This window comes from Rissa tridactyla, chromosome 3, assembly GCF_028500815.1.
Source record: "Rissa tridactyla isolate bRisTri1 chromosome 3, bRisTri1.patW.cur.20221130, whole genome shotgun sequence".
Taxonomy (NCBI): domain Eukaryota; kingdom Metazoa; phylum Chordata; class Aves; order Charadriiformes; family Laridae; genus Rissa; species Rissa tridactyla.
The window spans coordinates 90,739,958-90,762,027 of record NC_071468.1 but is presented as its reverse complement, the minus strand read 5'-3'; the positions used below and the strand labels follow the sequence as shown (position 1 = coordinate 90,762,027).

The 22,070-nt window shown below is 42.5% G+C and overlaps 1 protein-coding gene across 1 annotated transcript in view; it reads right to left on the bottom strand.

Moving 5' to 3' along the window:
* Positions 1–22,070, bottom strand: part of LCA5 (lebercilin LCA5) — a 60,249-nt gene that overhangs the window by 14,904 nt on the left and 23,275 nt on the right. The window contains exon 9 of the mRNA XM_054195350.1: positions 21,967–22,046. Within this exon, the coding sequence (XP_054051325.1) occupies positions 21,967–22,046 (80 nt within the window). The remainder of the gene's footprint in view (positions 1–21,966; positions 22,047–22,070) is intronic.

Genomic DNA, 22,070 nt, shown 5'->3' with positions numbered 1-22,070 from the left:
TATGGAATTTCTGTCCATGTGCTTTATTGCTCAGATTTCATTCACATTTGCTGAGAATGTCGGTATCAAACACAAATTACCTGTATGGCTTTTGCAGTTGTTAAATGTTTAATCTGTTTTATTAGCAATCGTGCACTTTAAATATTCTTTTTGAATTACATCCTAGATTTATAGCACACACCATGGGATTCTTAAAAATCCTAGAATCTTTTCAAAGTTATAAATAGCAATAGAGGCTAACGTTTTCTGTTGGGTTTCTTTGCTGTAGGCATTCTGCATTCAATATATGTTTGCTTTTCACTTTTGTTGCTCGAATTTTGTGATACAAATATGGTCTCACACATTCTTTACATGACTAGAGAGCATCACATGGGGCACATAACTTAGTACACTCAAATTCCAGCTTGAATGGCATTGGCAGAGCATCCTACAAATTTTTAATGAAATAAAGAACTAAAGTTAAAATTGCAGTTGAAAACAAACCATAAAGATCAAGTGTCCCGAATAGCTTTCAAAGAGGAAGGTGCAGGTTTGGGGGATTTTTTTTAGTGAATATTGGACTTTCTTTGCCTGGTTACATTTCTGTAGTAGTTCAACAATGTTCATACAATATACTATTTGTTTATATGCAATCTGACAAATCTGGTAATTTGCAAACAGTGTATTTTGTTAATTATAGTAGGTGCTTTGGCTATTTATGTATTTGAGCAGCTTGAGCTAAATTGAGGGAGTAAAACCAATGAGGCAGGAAAGTCCAATTAAAAGTACATTAATCAAATGCCCCCCAAATGCCTTTCCTCTCTCATGTGTATTGTTGCACTTTATGTAGAGTGCCTGTTTGATGGCAATTGTCCTTCTGTATCTAATGCAATATCTTACTCAGTCAATGTGAGGTAATAAATGTAATTGTCAAGTGCCTGGTTTGGATACTTCATTTTATATTTTTGTAGATTTTATAGTTCATTTAAATTTTAAACCATTCTTCTTTTTAAGATTAATTATAACCAGGGAACAAAGAGAAATGGGAAAGTGAGTACCACGTTAAGAAATGACTGTGTAAAACACAGGCTGCTTCAGAGCTACCATAGTGGCAGTAGACTATCTTCTCATCTGCACTGGGATAAGCAGAAGTACACTCTGTTGGTTTTCACATGAAATTCAAAATAGAAAAGCGCTTCAACAGAGCACTTAAAATTTGTTCCCTTGGTATCTGATGAACAATATTAGCTTGACTCAGCTTCTAGTATAATGCCATAAATCAAGAATAGGTCTGTGGGAGACCATATGAAAAGTTTATTTTGCTGTAGCGATGCATCTCTCAATAAAAAAAATGAAGATCTGCAGTTGTTCTGAAACACAAATTAGATAGGCAAGTAGTCTGAGGGTTGAACACAGAATTCCACTTCTTTCCACATTCCATTGCAGCATCTTTATGTGATGCCAGGCAAGGCTTTTAGGACCAGATCTCAAAATGAAAAAAAAAAAAGGGGGGGGGGGAATTAAAACAAGATTCAGACAGAATTTAGGATCTGAACCCGTTCTGTCTAATCCCGGGAGTGCCACAATCCTGTTATCCCTTTCAGTTCCTTATGTGCTTAAGACACGCTCCTGTTTATTTTGAAAGCAGCCCTACTTCGAACAAGGCTGAGCAGTTTGGTGTCTGCCCAGCTATACGACCGTCCAGGGAAAAGGCAGTGTTTGTCCCGGAGGTGGCGGGGATCTTTGTCTGGGAGGGATTGTCAGCACATGCTGAAGGCACGCTGACACGACTGGGCTCCCTACAGAACCCCGCTGTGCTCGCTATCGAAACAGAAACCCAACCCCGCAGGAGGGTACTCAGAGAGAAAGAAATAGAAGATTTCCAGAAAATGGTCCATCAAGTTCAAATATTTCTTTATCTATACAGGGCTGGAAGCTCCTGAGAGCAGTCATTGGAGTTGAAAGTCTCTCAAGCGGGAGAGAGATCTGGAACCAGTGCTTGGTTTATGTTTCTCACTGTTAGATGACTGTAAAAGGTGAGTCCCGCAGCCTTCTCCTCTTGGGGTGAGAAACAGGGAGAGAGAGAGAGATGTCCTTTGAGGGAAAAGGGTGTAGGGGTGAGTCTGCCTGCAGCGGGTGAGCTGTGGGTGCCTGCATCTGCGCACAAGGCATGGGAACCAGAGGAAGGGTGGGATCACAGCCACACAGGCTGTACTCATCATCTCCTCTATGTTAGTGCTACCTGGTGTTGCACGGGATGTGACAACTTTAGATAAGTGCCCAAAAAGCAAGTTCCACCAAGTTCATCCTTTCTGAGCTACCTCGCCGTGGACGCATCTGCCTCCAGTTCCAGGAGGCTTGGCTCCCCAGCTAGCTTCTCCCACCCTCATTCCCCTTCGCAGGCCCCCTCAACACAGACGCACCTTCCTTTCGCTCCCTTTCCCTGCCTCTTTGCACCAGAGATTTCCATCCTCCTCAGCCTCCCAGCTGAGCTGTTTGTAAACCATTCCTGACAACAAGAGTCAAATTGGCAAAGACCTAAATTAATTCTGCTCAAGCCATCCCAGATAATTGCACTCAGGACCAACTGAGGAGGGCTCATATGAGCAGGTCAGATAGATAGAACAAACATTTAAGGCATGAGGGCCCTGTAGGAAGCAGCACTGCTGGTGATGAAAGAGTCCTTGTGGACAGAGGAACATCCAAATAAATTTTGGTAGGAGGCTAAAGGTATTGCTTCACATGGGCATTAAATCTGGGCTCGTCCTTAATGTTCTTCTAGCAATGGCCATTTTGCTATACAAAAAAAAAAAGACGAAGTCTGTTCATTATTTCTAGATGAGTGACTTGACTTACACAATTGTTTGCAATAGCTGAGTATTCATAACAAGCAATAATAGTTAACTATCGAATTTCTGTTCAGTGAGAGGATTTTCAGGAAGAGACTTCTGACTTCTGAATTAAGTTAAAGGGGCTTCATCATAAAATTCTATATAACTGGCAATGCAACCACCAAAGGTCTATTGCCGTACAATATTGATAACTGGAGAAACAGCATCCCATGGTAAGCTAAGCCTTCCGTGGGAGGAAGAGGGCTTACTGGAGTACATGCTCAATACACATAATAGATACCATTTCACAGGATTAAAAATCCGGACTCCCAAACAGTAAATTTAAACCTTCTGACTTGCTTTTCCTGGTTATCTTTAGTAGCTATCTTAGAAGTAGTTCAGAGACCATGATGTGCATGTTCCCTCGTTACGGAGCATGGAAATTGGACAAGTGTAAGGAGAATAGCCCTGAATAACAAAGCTTGAATGGCACCTTCAACTCAAAAAGCCCTTAACTCAATGATTACAAAAAATCTGTGAAGAAATAACAAGATCATTACCAATAAATTTTCTTTCATTATATGAAATTCTAAATAAAAGAGACAGATATATCGTGTCATTAATGAGCAATAAACAAAATATGCTCAGGTATGTGATTGCCTTTTTCATTAGTAATGCTTCTCTGCAATCTGGCATGTATTAAAAAAGAACAGAAAAAAAAAGGTTGATATTACTTTATGCCTTGGGCTAATTTGTTTAAATTTGAAATACTGTAGTAAGCGAAAATTAAAACATATGCTCTGTGCATGTGTTATGCAGGCATTTTATACGTGAAGTACTGCAGCTAGATATTCTTCTCATAAGTAAATGAAGATGTTTTAAAAAATGTATATCTGATTTCTTTCTAGGGATATGCAGGCTAAGCAAATGTGCCTTGTGCCAGTGCTGCTTTAAAAGCAGACTCACAGGGAACCTCGAATCAAGTATTCGATACAAACCTCTGACACTCAATGACATATGTCATAGTAGCTCTTAAGTTTATTCTCTTATTGCCATGTCTTGAAAAAATACCAAGAACACCGGCAAACGTTAAATATACATATGAATATATATTATACATATATATTAGTCCATTCTGCCTCCTAGCAAAACCCAGAGCTCATTACATATTTATAAAGCACTGCATCCATTCCTCCAGCATTCCAGCAAGGCATTTGATTTGTGTTTTTTTTCAGAAATGGAAGACTGAGGCACCAAGAATTTAGGAGGACTTGCCCAAAGTCATGGGTAAAACAACAGAAGCAAAAAGAAAACAGAAAAAAATCTGACTGCTTATCTCCCACAGCAAGTGAGTAATTCTCTCCAGTGCTATTACTGAATTATAACAGAGAGTCTCATATTCTCTATTTTCTTATCTTTGATAGGATTCCCTCATTGTCCAGTAATGTTTTGCTGCTTAATTACCTCACCGGTAATCAGATGCAGGAACCTGTTCCTCAGCCTATAAAATCCTCCTGTGTTTAAATTGAAATAAGAAAGAATCATTTAAATGAGAGAGAATGAAAAATCATGAATTCTCTCACCAGGAAAATAAACACTGCAAGAGGCAATTACCGAGCATTACATGTGCCATACATGGCCGTAGGCTTCAGCTGTAGGGTAGATTTTCCTTATCTAGGCATAAAAAATGATACCCAAAACTAACATGAATTAAAGAAGTTAAAATAAAGTTATCATCTCACAGATTAATTCAGTTTCCACAGGATTTTCTAAACCTTGCATTGTAGATCAATGTTCTCAGTGTGCCTGGAAACTTTATTCTCTGGATAGGCTCCTTGACCACCACTCTACTTTATTGAACTCTGCTTTCCTACTAAATAATACATCTTCCCACAATACATCCACTGTTTATTTGGCCTGTAGACCTGTGGGACTCATTCCTTTCCCAAAATTGTAAGTTATGGGGTCATATACTGATTATGGAGCACAGCCAAGGGTCTATATACAGAGCTACCGAAATTACAGTTTCTGAGAACATTATCAATGGGATCTAATGACTTTGCTTGATTCTTGATTGATGGGTGACTCCGGTCTATATTTAAATACAAAAAAATAAAAGTTTCAGTAAGTATGGTTTACATGGTCAGTCAATCTTTAAACCTTGGCCTGCGCGGGGCTGTACGTCTGTGCCGGGATCCTGGCAGTCTCTGCCACTGGTTGTGTCCACCTCGTACCTGGCAGAACTTCCCTGGCAGCATTTTGAGCTCCAGGCTATGACCCAGTACTGGGCATCTGTTCCTCCAGGCAGACATAATTCAGTTAAAGCCCTGGATGCCTACTGCTGTGTCTGTTCCTGAGGCAAGCAGTATCAGGGTTTTTTAAAGGAGGTCTCGCTCTGTATTCTCTCCCCATATCAGGCTATCTTTTCTCCCCCACTTCTGGACCATGGCAATTGAGACAGCTGGAAAATCTGTGGAGAAATCTCTGCCTGATCATATGACAGACAACTGCACGCTGGAGAACATTAAATGTAAATGCAACTGAGATTTCTCCTGGAAGTAACAAGCACACTGGGTGTTTCTGCAAATGACTGAGGTATTGGACACCTATTTTAGCTTTGAGCTTGTCCTAAGAACCTCTGTGCAGCAGCGTAAGGACAACCACTGACAACCAGAGGTCCATACGTTCTATCCACCTAGAAATGGGGATTTAATTTTTTAAAAAATCTTAACCGTGTCTCCAAAGCCAAACATCTACTCTGTAACTTGATAGAAAGTATGTTATTTTTGGCATAGGGTTGCATTAACTCAAAAGATGGGCAGAAAATAGTTCTATTCTTTTTTTTTATTTCACTATTCAAATTAACAGATGCAGTTCCTATCATTTGGTACTTTTTCTGTCAATAACACACAAATCCCATGGAAACACGCCAAAGATTTTCTTAGCAACCAAGCCTCTTGCCTGATATACACGATTAACTACAGCAGTCTGTTAAAAGCTTAAAATAAACCTGTCTTTTTATTTAGAATTTCATATAGTAAAAGAAGATCCATCGGTAATGAATTTATCCTGATTTCAGAAGAATTTATTTCTTTTTATGGAGGCTGAGCACTCAAGGGACGTCGTGGTAAAAGCGAGTGTCGCTGCAAAGGCAAATCTGCTGGGATCAGTCCAATGAGTGAGTTCAGGTAAAGTAAAAGCACTCTCACCAATTGATGGCATTGGCTCCCCTATGATTAAAATGTAAATTGATTCATGCCTTGTTAGCGCATAATACTGCTGCAGAAAGCATCCTTCTCCACCAAGAAGTAGTAAATTCCATTATGAAAGATGGCATTTTGACAAGGTATTTCTAGTTCCAAGAGGATAAACATTTTGGAGAAGAGTACGCGCACTCTGGGCGCTGCTTTCTAATTCTCTGGAATATGAAGACTGATCACATTTTCAGAAAATAGAAATTGTAGTTTTTATGGCTTCGCATTCGGATGAAGTAAAATATAACAATATCAGAAGTTCTATCCTATTTCCAGGTAATCTTTTTTACCTTTGCTTAGAATAATCTCCATTGACTTCATGGTCTTTGAATTAGACCCAGGGTGCAGGCTGATGGTATACGAAAAAGAATTATTTTTAGAAGCAGTGCACATAACTGCTATCAAAAGAAATAAACCAACAGTATCTGAGGTGAAGACCGACACTCACTTGAACTCAGGTTCTTGGAGGCTCGCATGGCACGCTTTTGTCACGCACTAACCATACATTTATGCTGCAGCCATCAAAAAACTGAGACCTTTAGGTCTCTCTGTAGGTGTTAGACAGAGCTAGTATTTAAATATCCTGTTTCTCCAACAATCCTGAAAGTAGGTTTCCATGATCAGAATTGTTTCTGTCACCGAGAAAAAAATACCCTATTAAATAGGAGAATAAGAAACAAAGGAAGAACTAAACCACAGCATTAAGCATTATCAGCTGAAGTCCTTAAGTAGCCCTTTATTCTGGTCTTTTAAATAGTTTATGGACAATGGCAGCCTTAGTGATCTCATAGGAAGAATGACTTCTCAGTAAACCTGTTTGCTGAAATTTAATGTTATGCCTCCAAGCGCCATTCTCCTAATTTGTGCCTGCTGCCGGCAAGCACAATACATCATAACAACCCTTCTCTTCGCAAGTGACCCACAAGATGTAATGCAAGCAGCTGTAGTACAGTAACGTGGAATGATCTAAATGGCCGTGCTAAAGCAAGTTAGACAGTCTTAAAGCTTTCCAAAGCCGTGCAGACTAGTAAAGAAAAAATAAATAAAAAAAAATAACTCTTGTTTTAGCAGGTTTTATGGCAAAAAGTTATTAGAAAAGCAAATATTACATGTAACTTTGAAAACAAGGAGTGCTTCAGTTACCTGGAGCCGAGTGGCTTGAGCTGTGCCCCACTGCAGTCGTTAGGGGTCTGTGAAATCAAACTGGTGCCAAATGTTAGCACGGAGAATCGCATTTGCCTGTGTTATGGCGTGGTAATAAAACGCAATGACCGGTACCAACCCTCTCTGTTACTCACTTCTGCTGCCAGGGGATGGGAAAAGGGCTTCCACAGCCATTTCCACAAACACACTGGCATGCCTCAGTGCACCGTGCTTTTTGCCTGATGCCATTTCTAACCTTTACACCCCTGTCGCGGGGGTATAAAATGACCTTCATATAACAGAGTTGGTTTTTTTTTTTTTGTTAAGATTTGGTCCACGTGTAAATTTCTGAAGCAGTACTGTAGAAAATGGTCTTGTAGGTCAGGAATTATTTTCATCTCTAGTGTCCCAAAATACAGATGGCCATAATTTCTTATGGATCGGATACATACATAGGGAAAGCAATTCTGCAGGAATAGAGAGGAAAATCTAACTTTTTACTCCATGTGATATTTGCTGGCTGTCTGAAGTAGGACTAGTTTTCTGCAATAAAAACAGTGTTTGAGGTAGAAAAAGAAGATAATTCAAACTGAACTACCCCACGCCTGGAGCCAACCACTTTTAGGGCCAGGGAAGAAGTCTCTTCTTCTATGCCCAGTGCATCAGTTCAGTTCTCATTAATTTCAATTAGAAGTTGATGAAGTTCTTTGGTTTATTACATTGTCATTTGCACTACATTTTCAAATTGCAGTAAGACATTAGATATTCACACAGGCGGTAACTGCTCACAGGGGATTTTATGCAGTGCAAGACACGTAATGAAACCCAACTCATTATTATTATTATTAATTATTTGTATTACTTTATTGCTTAGGAGTTGCAGTCATGGATCAAGACCTCATTGGATGATGAGCAAAGCCAGAACAAAAAGGCCGTTACCCCCTTAATTGTTACGGATTTGAGGTCATTGGTGGCATTGCTTGACTTAGGAGCCTGAATTTGAATCTTCACCTTTCCAAAACCTGGGGGACACTATCTGATGAGTCAGTTGGGTTGTCTGGTGATCAGAGGGCTGGCGCATCTATGCTATGAGGACAGGCTGAGAGGATTGGGGCTGTTCAGCCTGGAGAAGAGAAGAGAGGTCTCTCCAGAGAGACCTCACAGCAGCTTTCGAGTACCTAAAGGGCGCCTACAAGAAGGATGGGGAGGGACTCTTTATCAGGGACTGTAATGATAAGACAAGGGGTAATGGTTTCAAACTGAAGAACAGTAGATTTAGATTGGATATTAGGAAGACATTCATTACTGTGAGGGTGGTGAGACACTGGAACAGGTTGCCCAGGGAAGCTGTCGATGCCCCATCCCTGGAAGTGTCCAAGGTCAGGTTGGATGGGGCTTTGAGCAACCTGGTCTAGTGGGAGGTGTCCCTGCCCATGGCAGGGGGTTGGAACTAAGTGATCTTTAAGGTCCGTTCCAACCCGAACCATTCTATGATCCTATGATTCAAACTGCCCTTGCAACATCTGTTAGGAATCAGTGCCATCAAAGCAGCCATCCTCACTCAGCTGACCCTGAAGGAAATCTGTGGGCTGAGGCACTCCTGTTCCCCACAGCAGCATCGATCGATTGATCCCCTGGTTGCTCCTCTGCCCGCCCTCCCACAGCCTCCTCCCTCCTGAAGAGTAATGACCCCTCACAATAGCATCTCCCACCCCTGCCTGGTCCATGCCAGTTCCTCGCACAGAACTGGCACTGAGATTTTTTGTAAGTGGTACGAAAACGCTAAGATATCTTGTTTTATGTAACGGCCTCAGGAAGAAAGGGCAGTCATGATTGGCACCTGTTTGTGACTTCTCTCCTGGCTTCACGTGGAGGGTCTGAGAGCCCTTACACTCGCATCAGATGGCTTTTCTGGGACAAAAAGATGCTACTGGCCCTCCGTGGTCTGAAACGGGTGCTAGGAGGCAAGATTAATGCAGAAGCCACGCCCAAGCAGCATTACTAGGGCAGAGCTAACCCAAGGCCAGAGAAAAGGATGCTGCAGGCATCAGCGTGAGCCTGGGCAGCATTCTGGGTAAGTGGTAGATAGTGAAACTGCATCTCCTAGAAGAGCTAAGCCACAAATAAGTATATTTGATACATATGATGTCTGACATGTCTATATCTATATTTATGCAAGTCACAGGAAGAGTCTGAGGATGAGAGCTGTGACTTGAAGCATACTATCTCCGCCTCTGGAGACATTCAAAACCCGCCTCGATGCATTCCTGTGCAACCTCTTCTAGGTGAACCTGCCTTGGAAGGGGGTTTGGACTAGATGATCTCCAGAGGTCCCTTCCAACCTCTGTCATTCTGTGACCCTGTGATTCTGTGATCCCCAGTTCTAGGGCCCTGACTGCCGGCAGCATGGGGTGGCCAGCACGATCTTCCCCCACAAAGAAAGGAGGCCAGGAGAAGGCTTGGCTGAGATCTGCATTAGTCATTCTGGGAGCTGATAATTATACAAGAAATATCAGCAAAATAGGCCTGGACTGATGAGAGGAGAGAGGTCCAAAAGAAAGTTAAATAAGCTCTATCACCTGCATAGAGATATTTGCTGAACATGGGATCAGGGAGCAGCTGCACACGAAGAGAAAAGTAGAGAGAGTGGAGCTCCATTGGAGCATCCCAGAAAGAGAAGTGGGTGAGGAGGATGGCCTGCAAATCATGCTAAGGTTTTTGAGAAATAGAAGGAGAAGCAGGAGGGAAGAGGTCTGGAAGGTGGGGAAGAACAGGAAATGGATCTCTCTGTAGAAGGAAATAAGGACAGCTAAGTTAGGATACACCACAGAGGAAACCTGAGATCACTTGAACACCTTGTCAATCCAAGCAAAAGGTTTGCATTTCCTTCTCACTCATTAAAAAAAAAAAAGGCTTGGGTAAGAAGTTGTGTCAGGAGAAGTGGTTTTGTTCATTTTATAGTGGAATGAAGCGAGAAAAAAAATCCAGCAGTTCTAATGACGATCACACATAAAGTGGGATTTTGGATGTACAGACTTAACTCCAAAACTCCCTCTTAAGTAGTAAAGTGGAGACAGAAAAGAGAGAGAGGCTTCAAATAAGCTGCTCTAGTCTCTGGAAAAGGTGCCAGCCATGGGGCTGTAAGTGCCATGGGGTGAGCAGTTCAACGCCATCTTTCAAAGGGAGCCTTCCTTAGCCCCTTGGCAGCACGCCTGGGTGCCACGGCAGATTCACCTCGTTTATCCTCCAGTGGCCATGCGTGCTCTTTCCTTGGAGAGGTTAAGTGCTGCCTGCCCGTGGGACACTTCTGCAGGGGGGCTCAGACCTCCCTGCCTCTGGGCCAGCTGCAGGGGCAAGAGTCAGGGAGGGACGTGGCTGAGCAATTCCCCCAGAGGGAGAGCTGCAGTCCAGGCAGGTGGATAAATGTAAGCCCGGCTCATCCACCCCATGTGCCATGAGAACAGCCAGGTGGCTGAAAGGAAACAAGACTCTCAGCACTGCTCTGAGCATGACCTGTGCTCCAAGTGTGTTGATTAAAAACACCGGGGCTATGTTTAGGTCATGAATTTTCCATGGGTTTTTTTTGTTGGAAGGTGTCAGCTATCAAAGATTCAGTGGTGGTTTGGTTTTGTTTGTTCTTTTGTTTGTTTATTTTTCTCCCAGAAATATTCTGGTTTTAATAACAATTTTGTCATGGAGTTCTTATCAAAATACCAGCCATGCCTCCTCTAGCAATATTCAACAGCTTTTGGGATGCAGGATTTGCTCACTCTGATCCTCCTTCTGCCACTCTCTAACAAATTCTCCTCAGCTGTCCAGGCTCTTCCACATTGTATAAATGTCGTATCTACCGGCCGGAGAAAGAAATCCTGTCTTCACTTGACTTGGGAGGTAATGGATTCAGGTTGAAGGCCCGGCCCAATGCCATTTGGGGCTGCTTATTTAACGTGAGGGTTACACAGGGCTAGTAGACATGACACGGGAGGTATGAGAGATGTGCACCCTTGCAAAGGTGGGTGGCCAAGCAGGTAACGTAAGGCAAATGTGTAGGTGACTCTATCGAGCACCCGATCAACACAGTTCAGCTGACCTGGCATGAGGCACCTTCTTCAGAGGTGGCACCTTCAGCCAGTTGACCTGCCTCCATTGATATTCATCAGCTAAAGAAGCTCAGATATCTGACGTGCTTCTATAACCTACAGCCAGATACCTAAAAAGCCTTCTTAATCTGTACCTGCCTCGTGCCCCTTCTCCACAGAACTACCACGTGGGCATTGCAGAGGGCTGACCAAATTCCCATCCTGGATGAGGGCTGTAGAATCCAAAGGCATGCGCCATATGGCAAACCACCTCCAGCTCTCTCTGCTTGTGTGTGAACATAAAATACTTGGAAAAGTCTTGGGTTTGTCCCAGGACACGATAGGGGAGCTTTTGAAATCTGAAATAATTTTGCAGCAAGGGGAAACTGTTTCCTACCCATCTCTAGCTCCAATTTTATCAGCTGTCTGAGACATTTTGATGTGAAAGGAAAGCCTCTCTACGGGTTGATGAGAAAAGCAATGAGATCCCAATATCTGTTTCTCAGATAAACAAATGGGGTCTTGCCAGGATTAACAAAGTAAGTCTCAAGAGAGCAAACCAACCTTCCTACTCAGTAAATAGCAGCAAAGGACACCAAGAACAGAGACAAGAGGAGCAGTCAACTGAAATTAATGAAGAAAGAAGAGTATGTCAAGGTGGAGAAGCATCAGTGTAAAAGCACAGCGGCAGTGACCGTACCCACAGGATGAAGAGAAGCAAAGGTAATTCTCTTATCACTAAAGGATGCTCCCTGGAAATAGATGGACTCGATATACAAATACATGGTTTTAAGCTAGAGTAGGGTAGGTTTAGATTAGATGTTAGGAAGAAGTTCTTTACAATGAGGGTGGTGAGACACTGGAACAGGTTGCCCAGAGAGGTGGTGGAGGCCCCATCCCTGGAGACATTCAAGGCCAGGCTTGATGAGGCTCTGAGCAACCTGATCTAGTTAAAGATGTCCCTGCTTACTGCAGGGGGGTTGGACTGGATTACCTTTAGAGGTCCCTTACAACCCAACACATTCTATGATTCCATGATTCTATGTATAGCTCTGTCTGTTCTGGAGGCTTCACTCATGTTTTCGTGGCTGATTATAGAAAGACACTTTGGTAGTCTCATCTTGTTGACAAGAAGGCAATACGCTGGTTTATTCCAATGGTTCTTGACATACAGTTTTTGGAGTTTAAAAGGGCCTTTAATAAGAGGAGCAGGAAGAAAAGAGACATAGCTACATACAAGAATGTAAAAGACATTTAAAGGATTAGAAAATTAACCATTTTTCTGCCAACTTAATATCAGTTCTAGTAAATATAACAAAAGAGCAGATACAGGATTTCATTATTAAATAAATGGAAGGAGAGACGTACAATCAATACCAATAAGAAAATAAGAAAACCAGGTTTTTTTCCAAAGCAACTCAGTACCTTTTTGGTCATGTCACAGATTGGTTGACAAATGCATAAATGCCAATTCAATATATGAAATATACGCATATAGGGGAAATTTCAGTTATTATAGATTATATTTCTGCTGAATCATCAATAAAACAGCAGATTATAAAAACCCATTAAATGACCAATCTCAAACATAAGCATACCTAGGGAATCCTTACTGAGGAAATGCATTTTTAGTGTGTTGCTGTGTCTCTTCGCGTTATTTAACTTTTATCAGTGAACTGGAAGGAAATATAAAACTGCTGATAAAGTCGGCAGATAAGGCAAAAATTGGAGGATTGTTAAATAACAAAAAGGACTGGTCATCCCTCTAGCAGAGGCAGTAAATTGAGCCCAAATGAGCAAACAGAACTCAGTTACGGTGAAGCCAAGTAGTTACGTACTTGGAAAAAAAAACATAATTTGCTCTTATGGGAGCAGAGATTACGTCCTGGGGAAAGGAAAAGAAGTTGAGGAACCACTGTAGGTGGTGAGCTAATCATGAAGCTTCAGCGCAAGGTGACAGCTTAAAGGGTTAACATGATCTTTAAATGCATATGGGATGGCACACCAAGTAGGAGCAGGGGCTTCTGTGAGCGCTGTATTTGACACCAGTTACGCGAAAAATGATGTTTCTGGCCTCAACAGAAACAATGGGAAATTGTCCATCATCATATCAATCCTTTGCCCTCATGTTAGCCAGGAATGAAAGGCAGTTAGCCTGTGAAGCTGAAAAATATCAGGGATTGTTGCTGTATGTTGGACGTATACTTTTATCTATAGGTCCCATTAGTTATCAGCAATATATTGGATGACAAATTTCATTATGATATATTTGAGTAGTTGTCATCAAATTTTAATCTATCTCCTAATCAAGCTATCAGGATTTCAGAGCTGCAGCCACATTTTCATTAGTGTTTTGAGCAAACTACTATAATCAATAATAAATAATAATTGTTAATTATTAAGAGACGAGACACAGGCCATATGCCTGGGTCCTAGCTCCCTTAGCTTTGAAGCTGCTCACATCCACGTATCAATTTAAACTCAAAATTATATCGAATGATGATTCTAGCAGACACCTGCACCAACATACCTCTGCCTGACAAGCTTCTAAGGAGAGGGCTCCACACAAACTTGGGGGGTTTAAGGACAGTAAAGGGACTGGAGAGTCTATATTTCCAGAGGAGATAAGGGGACCTGACTTGTTTAGCAACTTGAAGCAAAACAAGAGTAGCTCCTTTCAGAAATAACTTGGAGCCAGTGGAGAACCAAAAAAGAATCATCAGGGTAATTTTGAAAATCAGAGGCTTTTCTTGTCACTAAAACAGCGAGAACAGCTCTGTAAAAGGAAGCATGCGGCACAAAAGCCAACTTGCGTTAACACTGAGCTACATCAGCTTAAGTCAAGGATTATATGACATGGTTTCTTGTCTGAGCGAGGGACTGGGTTTCATGATGAAGAGGTCCCTTCTGCTGTTACACCGAAATAGAGGCCGTGGGTTAGGAGCGGGCGCATCCAAACTTTGTGCCAGCCGTATGTCAGGTACACAGGATGTTAACGGTAGCATTGAGGTAAATGAGAAGTCAACTTTGTTTTTCAGAAATAAGATGATTTTACATTATAAAAAAAAAAAAAGAAAATCCACACCGGTGCGTCCACACAAACTACGGACATGCAAACCGCCCCCAACAAGCCCTGGTAGCGAGCCCAGCCAAACAAACGCTAACATGAGCTGAAACCAAGTGCCACAGTGACAGCAGCAACTGAGATCAGTAGCCAGGACTGATCACCATCCAAAGCCTCCAGGAAGGGCTACAAGGAACAGGACAAGCTTTGTGCCCATGGTGGGATCTTTCCTATGGCACCCCATGCCAAATGTTTCGCATTTGAGGGCCTCTCCAATAACTTCATTGGACCAATACTCCTTGGATGTATTTAGTCCTGCTATAATGACATTCATACCTCTGGCTTACCCAACATCCTTTAGAGAAATTCTAGACTTTAATTAAGCATTGCACGCAACGAAAAGCACTTCCTTTCATTTGGTTTAAATACGTTGGTTTAATGTCATTGTCTCAGTTCTGATAATACTGTCACCACCCATTGTGTCATCCACTGTTTAATAACTTCTGTGGCACCCCTGCTCCACCCCAGACATTTTTATGAGGGCTTCTGACCAAGAGAGCAGTTGTGGGACAACATTCAGAGTACAAGGATTAATTGTCTTTGAAATAAGATGCAACGCTATTGCTGTACTAACTACAGTCTCCCTTTAAATCAAGAAAATACAGTTGAATTCTGACTTTCCAGGGAGGAGGCTGACAGTGTTTTAGAAAGATAAGTCTAGCTTAAAATTCAAGCAGAACCCGTTATGGACGTAGTGACAGAGGAAAAGTTTCATAATTTTTCACAAATGACTGCAGACCATCCAGTGGCAGCATTGACAGTAACTGGTCTTCAAAACAAGAAGATCAGGAGCACGTGCCTTTTAGAGAAAACATCTCTTAGGCTGAAGCAGGTATTTGGGACAAGCCTCCAGAAAAGAAAGAGCCAAAAGCGTACTTGTAAGAAGAAAAGTAACCTCCTCTGCTGCTGAAAGCCTCTCTCATAACTGCAGTGAGGATACAGCCCTGGACTTGACCTCTCTACACTAGAATTGTTTATGCTGCTTTGCAGTAGAAAGGTGAATTTGGAGCCTACGAGGTATCCAGGGTCCCAAGTACTTTCCTCTTTTATGTCATAGCTGAGCCCATGGCAGGGAGCTGCACTGAAAGGAGATGATGTCTTATGCCATGAGCAGTGAGTCAGCACGGGATCCAACTTCAGTCTCAGGTTTAGTTTGTGACTGTGACCACCTTCGCCTTTGCTAGCTTTGCTTTTTGATAGCCCATTCATCTCATGAAGAATCATTACGAGCAGCAAGCTCCTGAGATGAACCCAAGGTGCCACATACAGCAACCCTGGTCCACCCACACATTGCTGCAGCGTGCCAGGCTCATCACACGCAGAGGTGCTCCGGACCTGGGGTCTGGATGCTCAGGAGTATTTCAGGACCTACTGCCCACAGCTTTCCCTGCAGATCAGGCGCCCAAGTGCTCCTCAACTTGGTTTGAGACTGAAGTGTTTTATGAATGGTTTTGAAACAGAGCAGGGGAGAACATCTCAGATCAATAAGTAACTGATTTCCTTCAAATTTGGGTTGTACTTCAATGGAATGATCTTAACCCTGAGGTGTCTCAGACCCTTGAGCTTTGAGAGGAAAAAGATCACAGAAAGGGTTACAAAGAGTTGTAAGTTAACTGGCACCTCTCTGAGACACATCAGGGTTCTCACCTTTCAGAAGAGGGAGGAAAAGAGGCACAAGGAACTTGTGGCTACAGTGAGGTTGTCACCAGCCCCATTGGCTCTCATGTGAACTGAGATTAAACCACAGCACTCCTCAAGTCTGAAACTGGGCCGAGCAGGTGCAGTTACTGAGCAGGGCTAAGCCTCCCTTAAGGTACCCGGGAGCCACACATTCTCAGCAGCTCTGGAAGAGTCAGATTCTGTGTACTCGTTCTGCTCCTGTAAGGCAGAGATGCCGATAATATAATTTTTAAATTGGATTGGATTTAATTGGATAATTCCTCTCTTATTTAGGAAGAATACAGCATTCAGTGTAAGGGCACAAACCAGCCTGAAACTCAAGGTCATCTTACTGGAGACCTGAAGAACTGTTTTTCTGAGCAAATCCGAGATCATGAATTGTCATCTTCTGTCATGAAAATGAAGATTTTTATTTTTTTAAAAGTACAGGATGAAATATGCATTTGGAACTTCTATTATTTTATTGTGTATTTTTTATTTCTTAAATGTACTTGCCTTTTTCTTTGAGGCCTCTAGCTTCTAACTTTCAAGGTTTTCCCCACAACCATAGGAAAAACACCACCCCGATTTTTAAAATCAAAGCTAAAAATCTCATGGGATTTGCAGCCCTGAAATGAAATGCAGTTCCCTGAGGTTTAGGATCACAGAGATGTAAACATGCCTGCCATAGAGGACTACCCAAATAAACTAGAAGTCTGGGAGAAGTAAAACGTCTTCCAGCTTGGATCTGCTGATCTAACTAGGAAAAAAAAAATATAGATTTTATAACATTGTAGAAGAGATTTCATGTTTTCAATCTGTTGTTAATAGTGAGGTTGCATGCTTTTGGGGATTGATGCATAACAGTGAACCCCGCTAACATTCAAGATAAATTTATCTTGAGTTTCCTGAATATCAGGTCCATCCAGGAGGTTTAATCTGCTGTGGCAGAGATGAAAGAAGAGATAAGCGATGGGTTGGTGAGATTCATAGGATTACCCACCTAGGGCCTTCTGCTGGGCTGCCTTCCAGCTATTGCTGCGGCACTATGAGTGCTTCGTGGTGCTTGAAAAAATCCCTCGCAAGCCATCAAAGGATGGCTTTTCCACCCTCACCTGAGCTTTTCTTCGCCTTTCTTCAACCCAGTCCTCCTACTCTGCCTGTGCCAGTCAGCCTGCTCCTGCTGTTGGCCACAGGTACCTTTTAAGCCAATGAAAGAAGACAACATGATGAGCACGATCAAAGATTTGGTTGAGGGGCTGCAAATGCACCGAACAGTCCCCAGTCATCTACAATGTCAGAGATGGGCGCGCTGCAGCGCTGCAGTTAATTAACCACGGAAGTATAAACCCACATTATCAGGACTATGTTGATGCAATTGCACAGAGGAGTGTATAAGCAATCATAATAAGGAACGAGAGAGAAGGTAAGCTTCTGAATCACCGTTTTGTTGGATGTTCCTTCATCTCCATGAAATGACAATAATTATCTGGACAAATGAGATACATGCTTTTGAGGGTTCAATTCTAAAATTAAGCTCATTTTTTGTGGCGGAGCAGACATTTATTTACACAATTATCCTGTTTACATCACCGTGGACTTCCCCTGAACCATGCATTGCCTCAAGCTGTGAGACTGTGGTAGGCACTTTCTATACTTCCCTGATCTCTGCGCTTCTTCATTAAAAAATAAGAACCAGAATAATAGACTAAGAAATCTAAACCCAACTTTCTTCATTCTAGAAAATAACTCGTGTCACCTGTCGACCTCCTAAAGCTGCACCCTTTTGACATCCCTTTATCAAGCAAGATGACCACACAGCCGCATCCTGCCCAGCTTGGGTACAGCACACAAAAAAAGAAAGTGAGAGTGAGAAAAAGATGGAGTGATAGACCTGTCTGCAGAAACATCACTTCTGCTGGACAACAGATAAAGTTACAGGGAAGGAGGATCCTGTATATATATATCTCTGTAGATCCAGTGACTAGTCGCACAGGATAGGAGAACCTGCATCTCTGAGATCACATGGTAGAAGTGAAGGCTCATTTGTACACTGGCCCCTACAGCTTGAAGCTGAGCTTCACAGTTTTATCAGAAAACACAGTTCATCATCCTGGAGTGTATGTTCCTTCCAACGTTTTGCTTGGTGATGAAGAAAATCACCATAGCCAAGGCCTGAGAAGTCTCTTACAAGGTGCGTTATATGTCAAATATTTGTGTACAGTAGATAATGTGCACTAGCCCACAGCATCCCAAATATTTAGAGCAAGAAATATTCAAGAGGTGGTCCTCAGATGTCGATAACAAGCCTCATTAGCAGCAAGTATAGACGTTTGCGTAGACTTCAGGGAAGTCAATGGTGCCCTCTAAAGGAAACTCATGTGATACACAGGAGCTCTTGACAGCTGTGGTACCCACTGCCCACACAGACACTCAATAATCCAGGAACCATTTCTGAGTAATAATTTAAATAATCAATAAGCTGACAAAATTCGGAGTCCTTAATACCCCTTCTGGATTTGGCAAAGACAGTCTGTATAAAGTTAATTTTTTTCCAAACGTTTATCGTGTAGGGTAAGAAGGCATCCTTGTCCCAAAACATGAGTAAATATTATCGGGAGCGAGACCTCAGATCATGGCTCAGAAAAGAAAACCAAATCAAACTGGCAAGCGAGCGTGCACAAGTGAAAGTGGGCCATGATATATTTCATGAATCTTTATCCCGAGCTAAATAGCACAAAACAGCAGCAGGTGCAGAGAGGACAATTACAAGAGGTACTCGGGAATGAAGTGTGTGAATAAACAAGCACCGGAGAGGAACGAGGGCTCTTTAAGCAGTGCTTTGTCTCAACCTCAGCCAACAGGGGCCTGCGATCACCCTGTGATTTGCTTATAAAATTCAACACGTTCTCTTTCAAGAAATATGAAGTACCATGAACAAACAACACATGCTTTGTTTCAGACTCTCCGTTGAGCCCCGGCTGATTGCACCAGCCAAAGGATGTCGTTTGGCCAAATCAGGGAAAGAGCTATTGATCTCCAATGTACTGATGGCGCAGATCTTATACAGGGGTATATATTATTTCAGGACAACAGCCTGCTGTCCAGGAAGATTAATCTTGCGTTGAATTTAACAGGCACTGCAATGCTTTGCCGCTCAGAAAGTCAGGACAATTATTCCCAGGTTTTGTGATTGCCGCTCATTAAAGTTTGTATTCCCTTGATTAGGATTTGGAGGAACTCTAGATCCTAGGGTGTAATTTATAACAGAGAAGAACACAAAAAATATTAATATTGGTTAGAATGAATTATTTCTAGTGAACGTTGTAAATGTTGCCCATGCTTTAACTGTGCTTTTTTCTCTGGATTGCAGGTATAGTATCATCAGGATGCTGTGATTTATCAGTTAAAGTGAAGTTACGTCCTTGGCTTACAAAAGTTACATCCATGTGCCAGCGTATGTGGCCTATTCACCAGAAACGAACAAACAAAAAAATCGAAGAGACAGGATTTTTAGAAGACACTACAATATTCTTGGGAACATTTTCATCCTAGATTTATACATTTCTTCGATAGAAGAAATAACACATTGCAGGTGATTACAGGACTGAAGATTGGTTGAATGCCTTTTTCATTAGAATACCTGAGATTTGGATAGATGACGCCTATACGCACACAAAAACAGGGGCGGTGCCTTATAACATGTGAGAATGTGGAAATTTCTAGTCTAACTTCGACTCAGAGAAGGACTTTTGCACCTCTCATTTCCTCAGTGTTTCCACAGGGGTGGCATGAGGCTAATAGGCCTAGAAAGCACATTGAAGACAAAAACGTCTCTGAAACCCAAGAAATGATGATGTTACTCTGTAAGATGGGTTGTGAGTCGAGGAAACCTCGTACCAAGCAAACAAACGCTTGCCAGTTAAATAAGAATCATTCCCCAGGGCTTGGGTGCTTCGTTCACGCAGGCAGTTCAAGGCTTAGTTTTGTGCTTGTTTTGACTTTCAATTCAAAGGCAAAGTTAGCTTTATAGCAAGAGGAAGGTCAGGTACAGGATTTCAGTTTGTGCCCTTTGCCAATCCAAACACGATTTCTTCAGGCTGAGTGCTAGTAATTAACTGATCTCTAGTGAATTATAGCACCTGGGTTATCCATCCTCGCTACCATGAGAATTATTAAGCAGCAAACTGTGAAGCTAACAGCTCATTAGACGCTTTGCAAAACACAGCAGCACATAGCCCGAGTCCCACAGACTCCCGATATATCGCAGCGTAGATAACAGCAATGGAAACAAGATGACTGGTATAAAGGGAGAGTGACTGGGAGGGTCTGGGATGTGGGAGCAGTAGGAGGATGGGCAGAAGGGCTATGAGAGGCACTCAGATTAGCAAGTCATCAAGATCCTAGCACGGCAACGTGCAGCTTCTCAGGTTGCTTGAAGAGAAGGGGTGGCCTATACCCAGACTAAAACAAAGGCTTAAGCCACTGAGAGGAGATGGTGGGAAGAAGAACAGGCTGGAGCCCTTGGCAGCTCAGAGAAGGTGAGAAAGGACAGTGAGGAAATCCTAATGAATCACAAAGGTGGGACAGGACAGATACAAAAATAACCAGCAGCTCCTAAAGGGCACGAAGGGCACTTCCAAAGCCAGCCACCCTCCCCAGCCAAAGCAGGAGATGTGAGGACCTCAGAGAAGGCAAGCCTTGTTCTCTGGGTTGCCGTAAGGACCCCTGACCAGGCCAACTGGGTACAAGTATCTTGGTGCCTGGCCACTGGACAGATGGCTTGAGTACAGGCATCTTAGTGCTCATACGTGGGTATGTGAGTACAAGCAAAATCAGTTTTAAAAATAAGATCACCTCCCCTTCCTGCAAGGCCCTTCCTACCCTCTTGCAACGTTACTTCCACCCATGGGTGAGAAGAAACACAGCCCAACGTGGTTGGTAGTCAGCTCCAGAGTGAGGAGAGACACTGCAGGAGAGAAGAGGAGGTAAAGGAAATTTAGGGAGAAGATAACTGTGGTGCTTAGGGCCAAAAGCAGAAGACTGTTCAGACAGAAGGCGTGATGGGCCATCGAGAGGAAAGACAGAGTGGAAGCAGCAAGAGGAGTTTATGAAAGTTAGAGGGAAAGAGAAGAAAGAGGGTTGTGAAACAAGGGAAGATTCACAGAAATAACAGCAAAGGGTCCTGAAGACAAAGTTTGAACAAAATATTTCAGGAAAGAGGAAGATGAAGAAAAAAAAAAAAAAAAGGGTATTGGAAGGATGAGCATGCAGAAAGCAGCTATTGTGGAGAGGGAGAGTTGAGTTAGGATTTGTGTCCTGAAAACAATGCTGTCATATTCAAGAACAGATGGACACACAGGATGTGTCTGAGGCAACTTTGTGCAAGTAGCACGAAAGAGCTTTATACAAAGGATTTCTGCTGGAAGGGAGCATTAATAACAGTGGGACGTGGCAAGGATGACAGAATCATAAGAGTCGCTTCGGTTGGGACCTTGGCAGGTCATCTGGTGCAACGCCCTGCTCAGAGCGGGGATAGAAAATAATACATAGGAGATGAAAATTTCCCTTGCATCTTCACAGATAGAAAGTTAAGCCTTAGCTATAACACCAGAAATGCGTATCCGAAGTCAAACCTTCCCATGGTTCCCCTATGGTTGATGTTCCCCCCTGGAAGTAATCCTCACCTTACAGATTACTGGAATGGCTCTGGATTCTTTGTTATGTTTTTTTTCTTGCATCTCAAAAGCAGGCAAAAGACACACACAACAATCAACCTGTAGCTTGCTCTAAACACACGTGCACATCTGATGCACAGTTGATGCCAGCACAAAACAAAGATAGGAAAAAATATTTCTCATGCAAACTGGGTTGGTGGTTAATCAAGTGAATCGTACCTTTTAGAGAGGTATCCTAGCAACTCCCCAGCAGCCACAAGTCCCGGCTGACAGTGCACACTGATGCAATTGTTCTCCTCCTGCAGACATCAAAACTTTGCAGC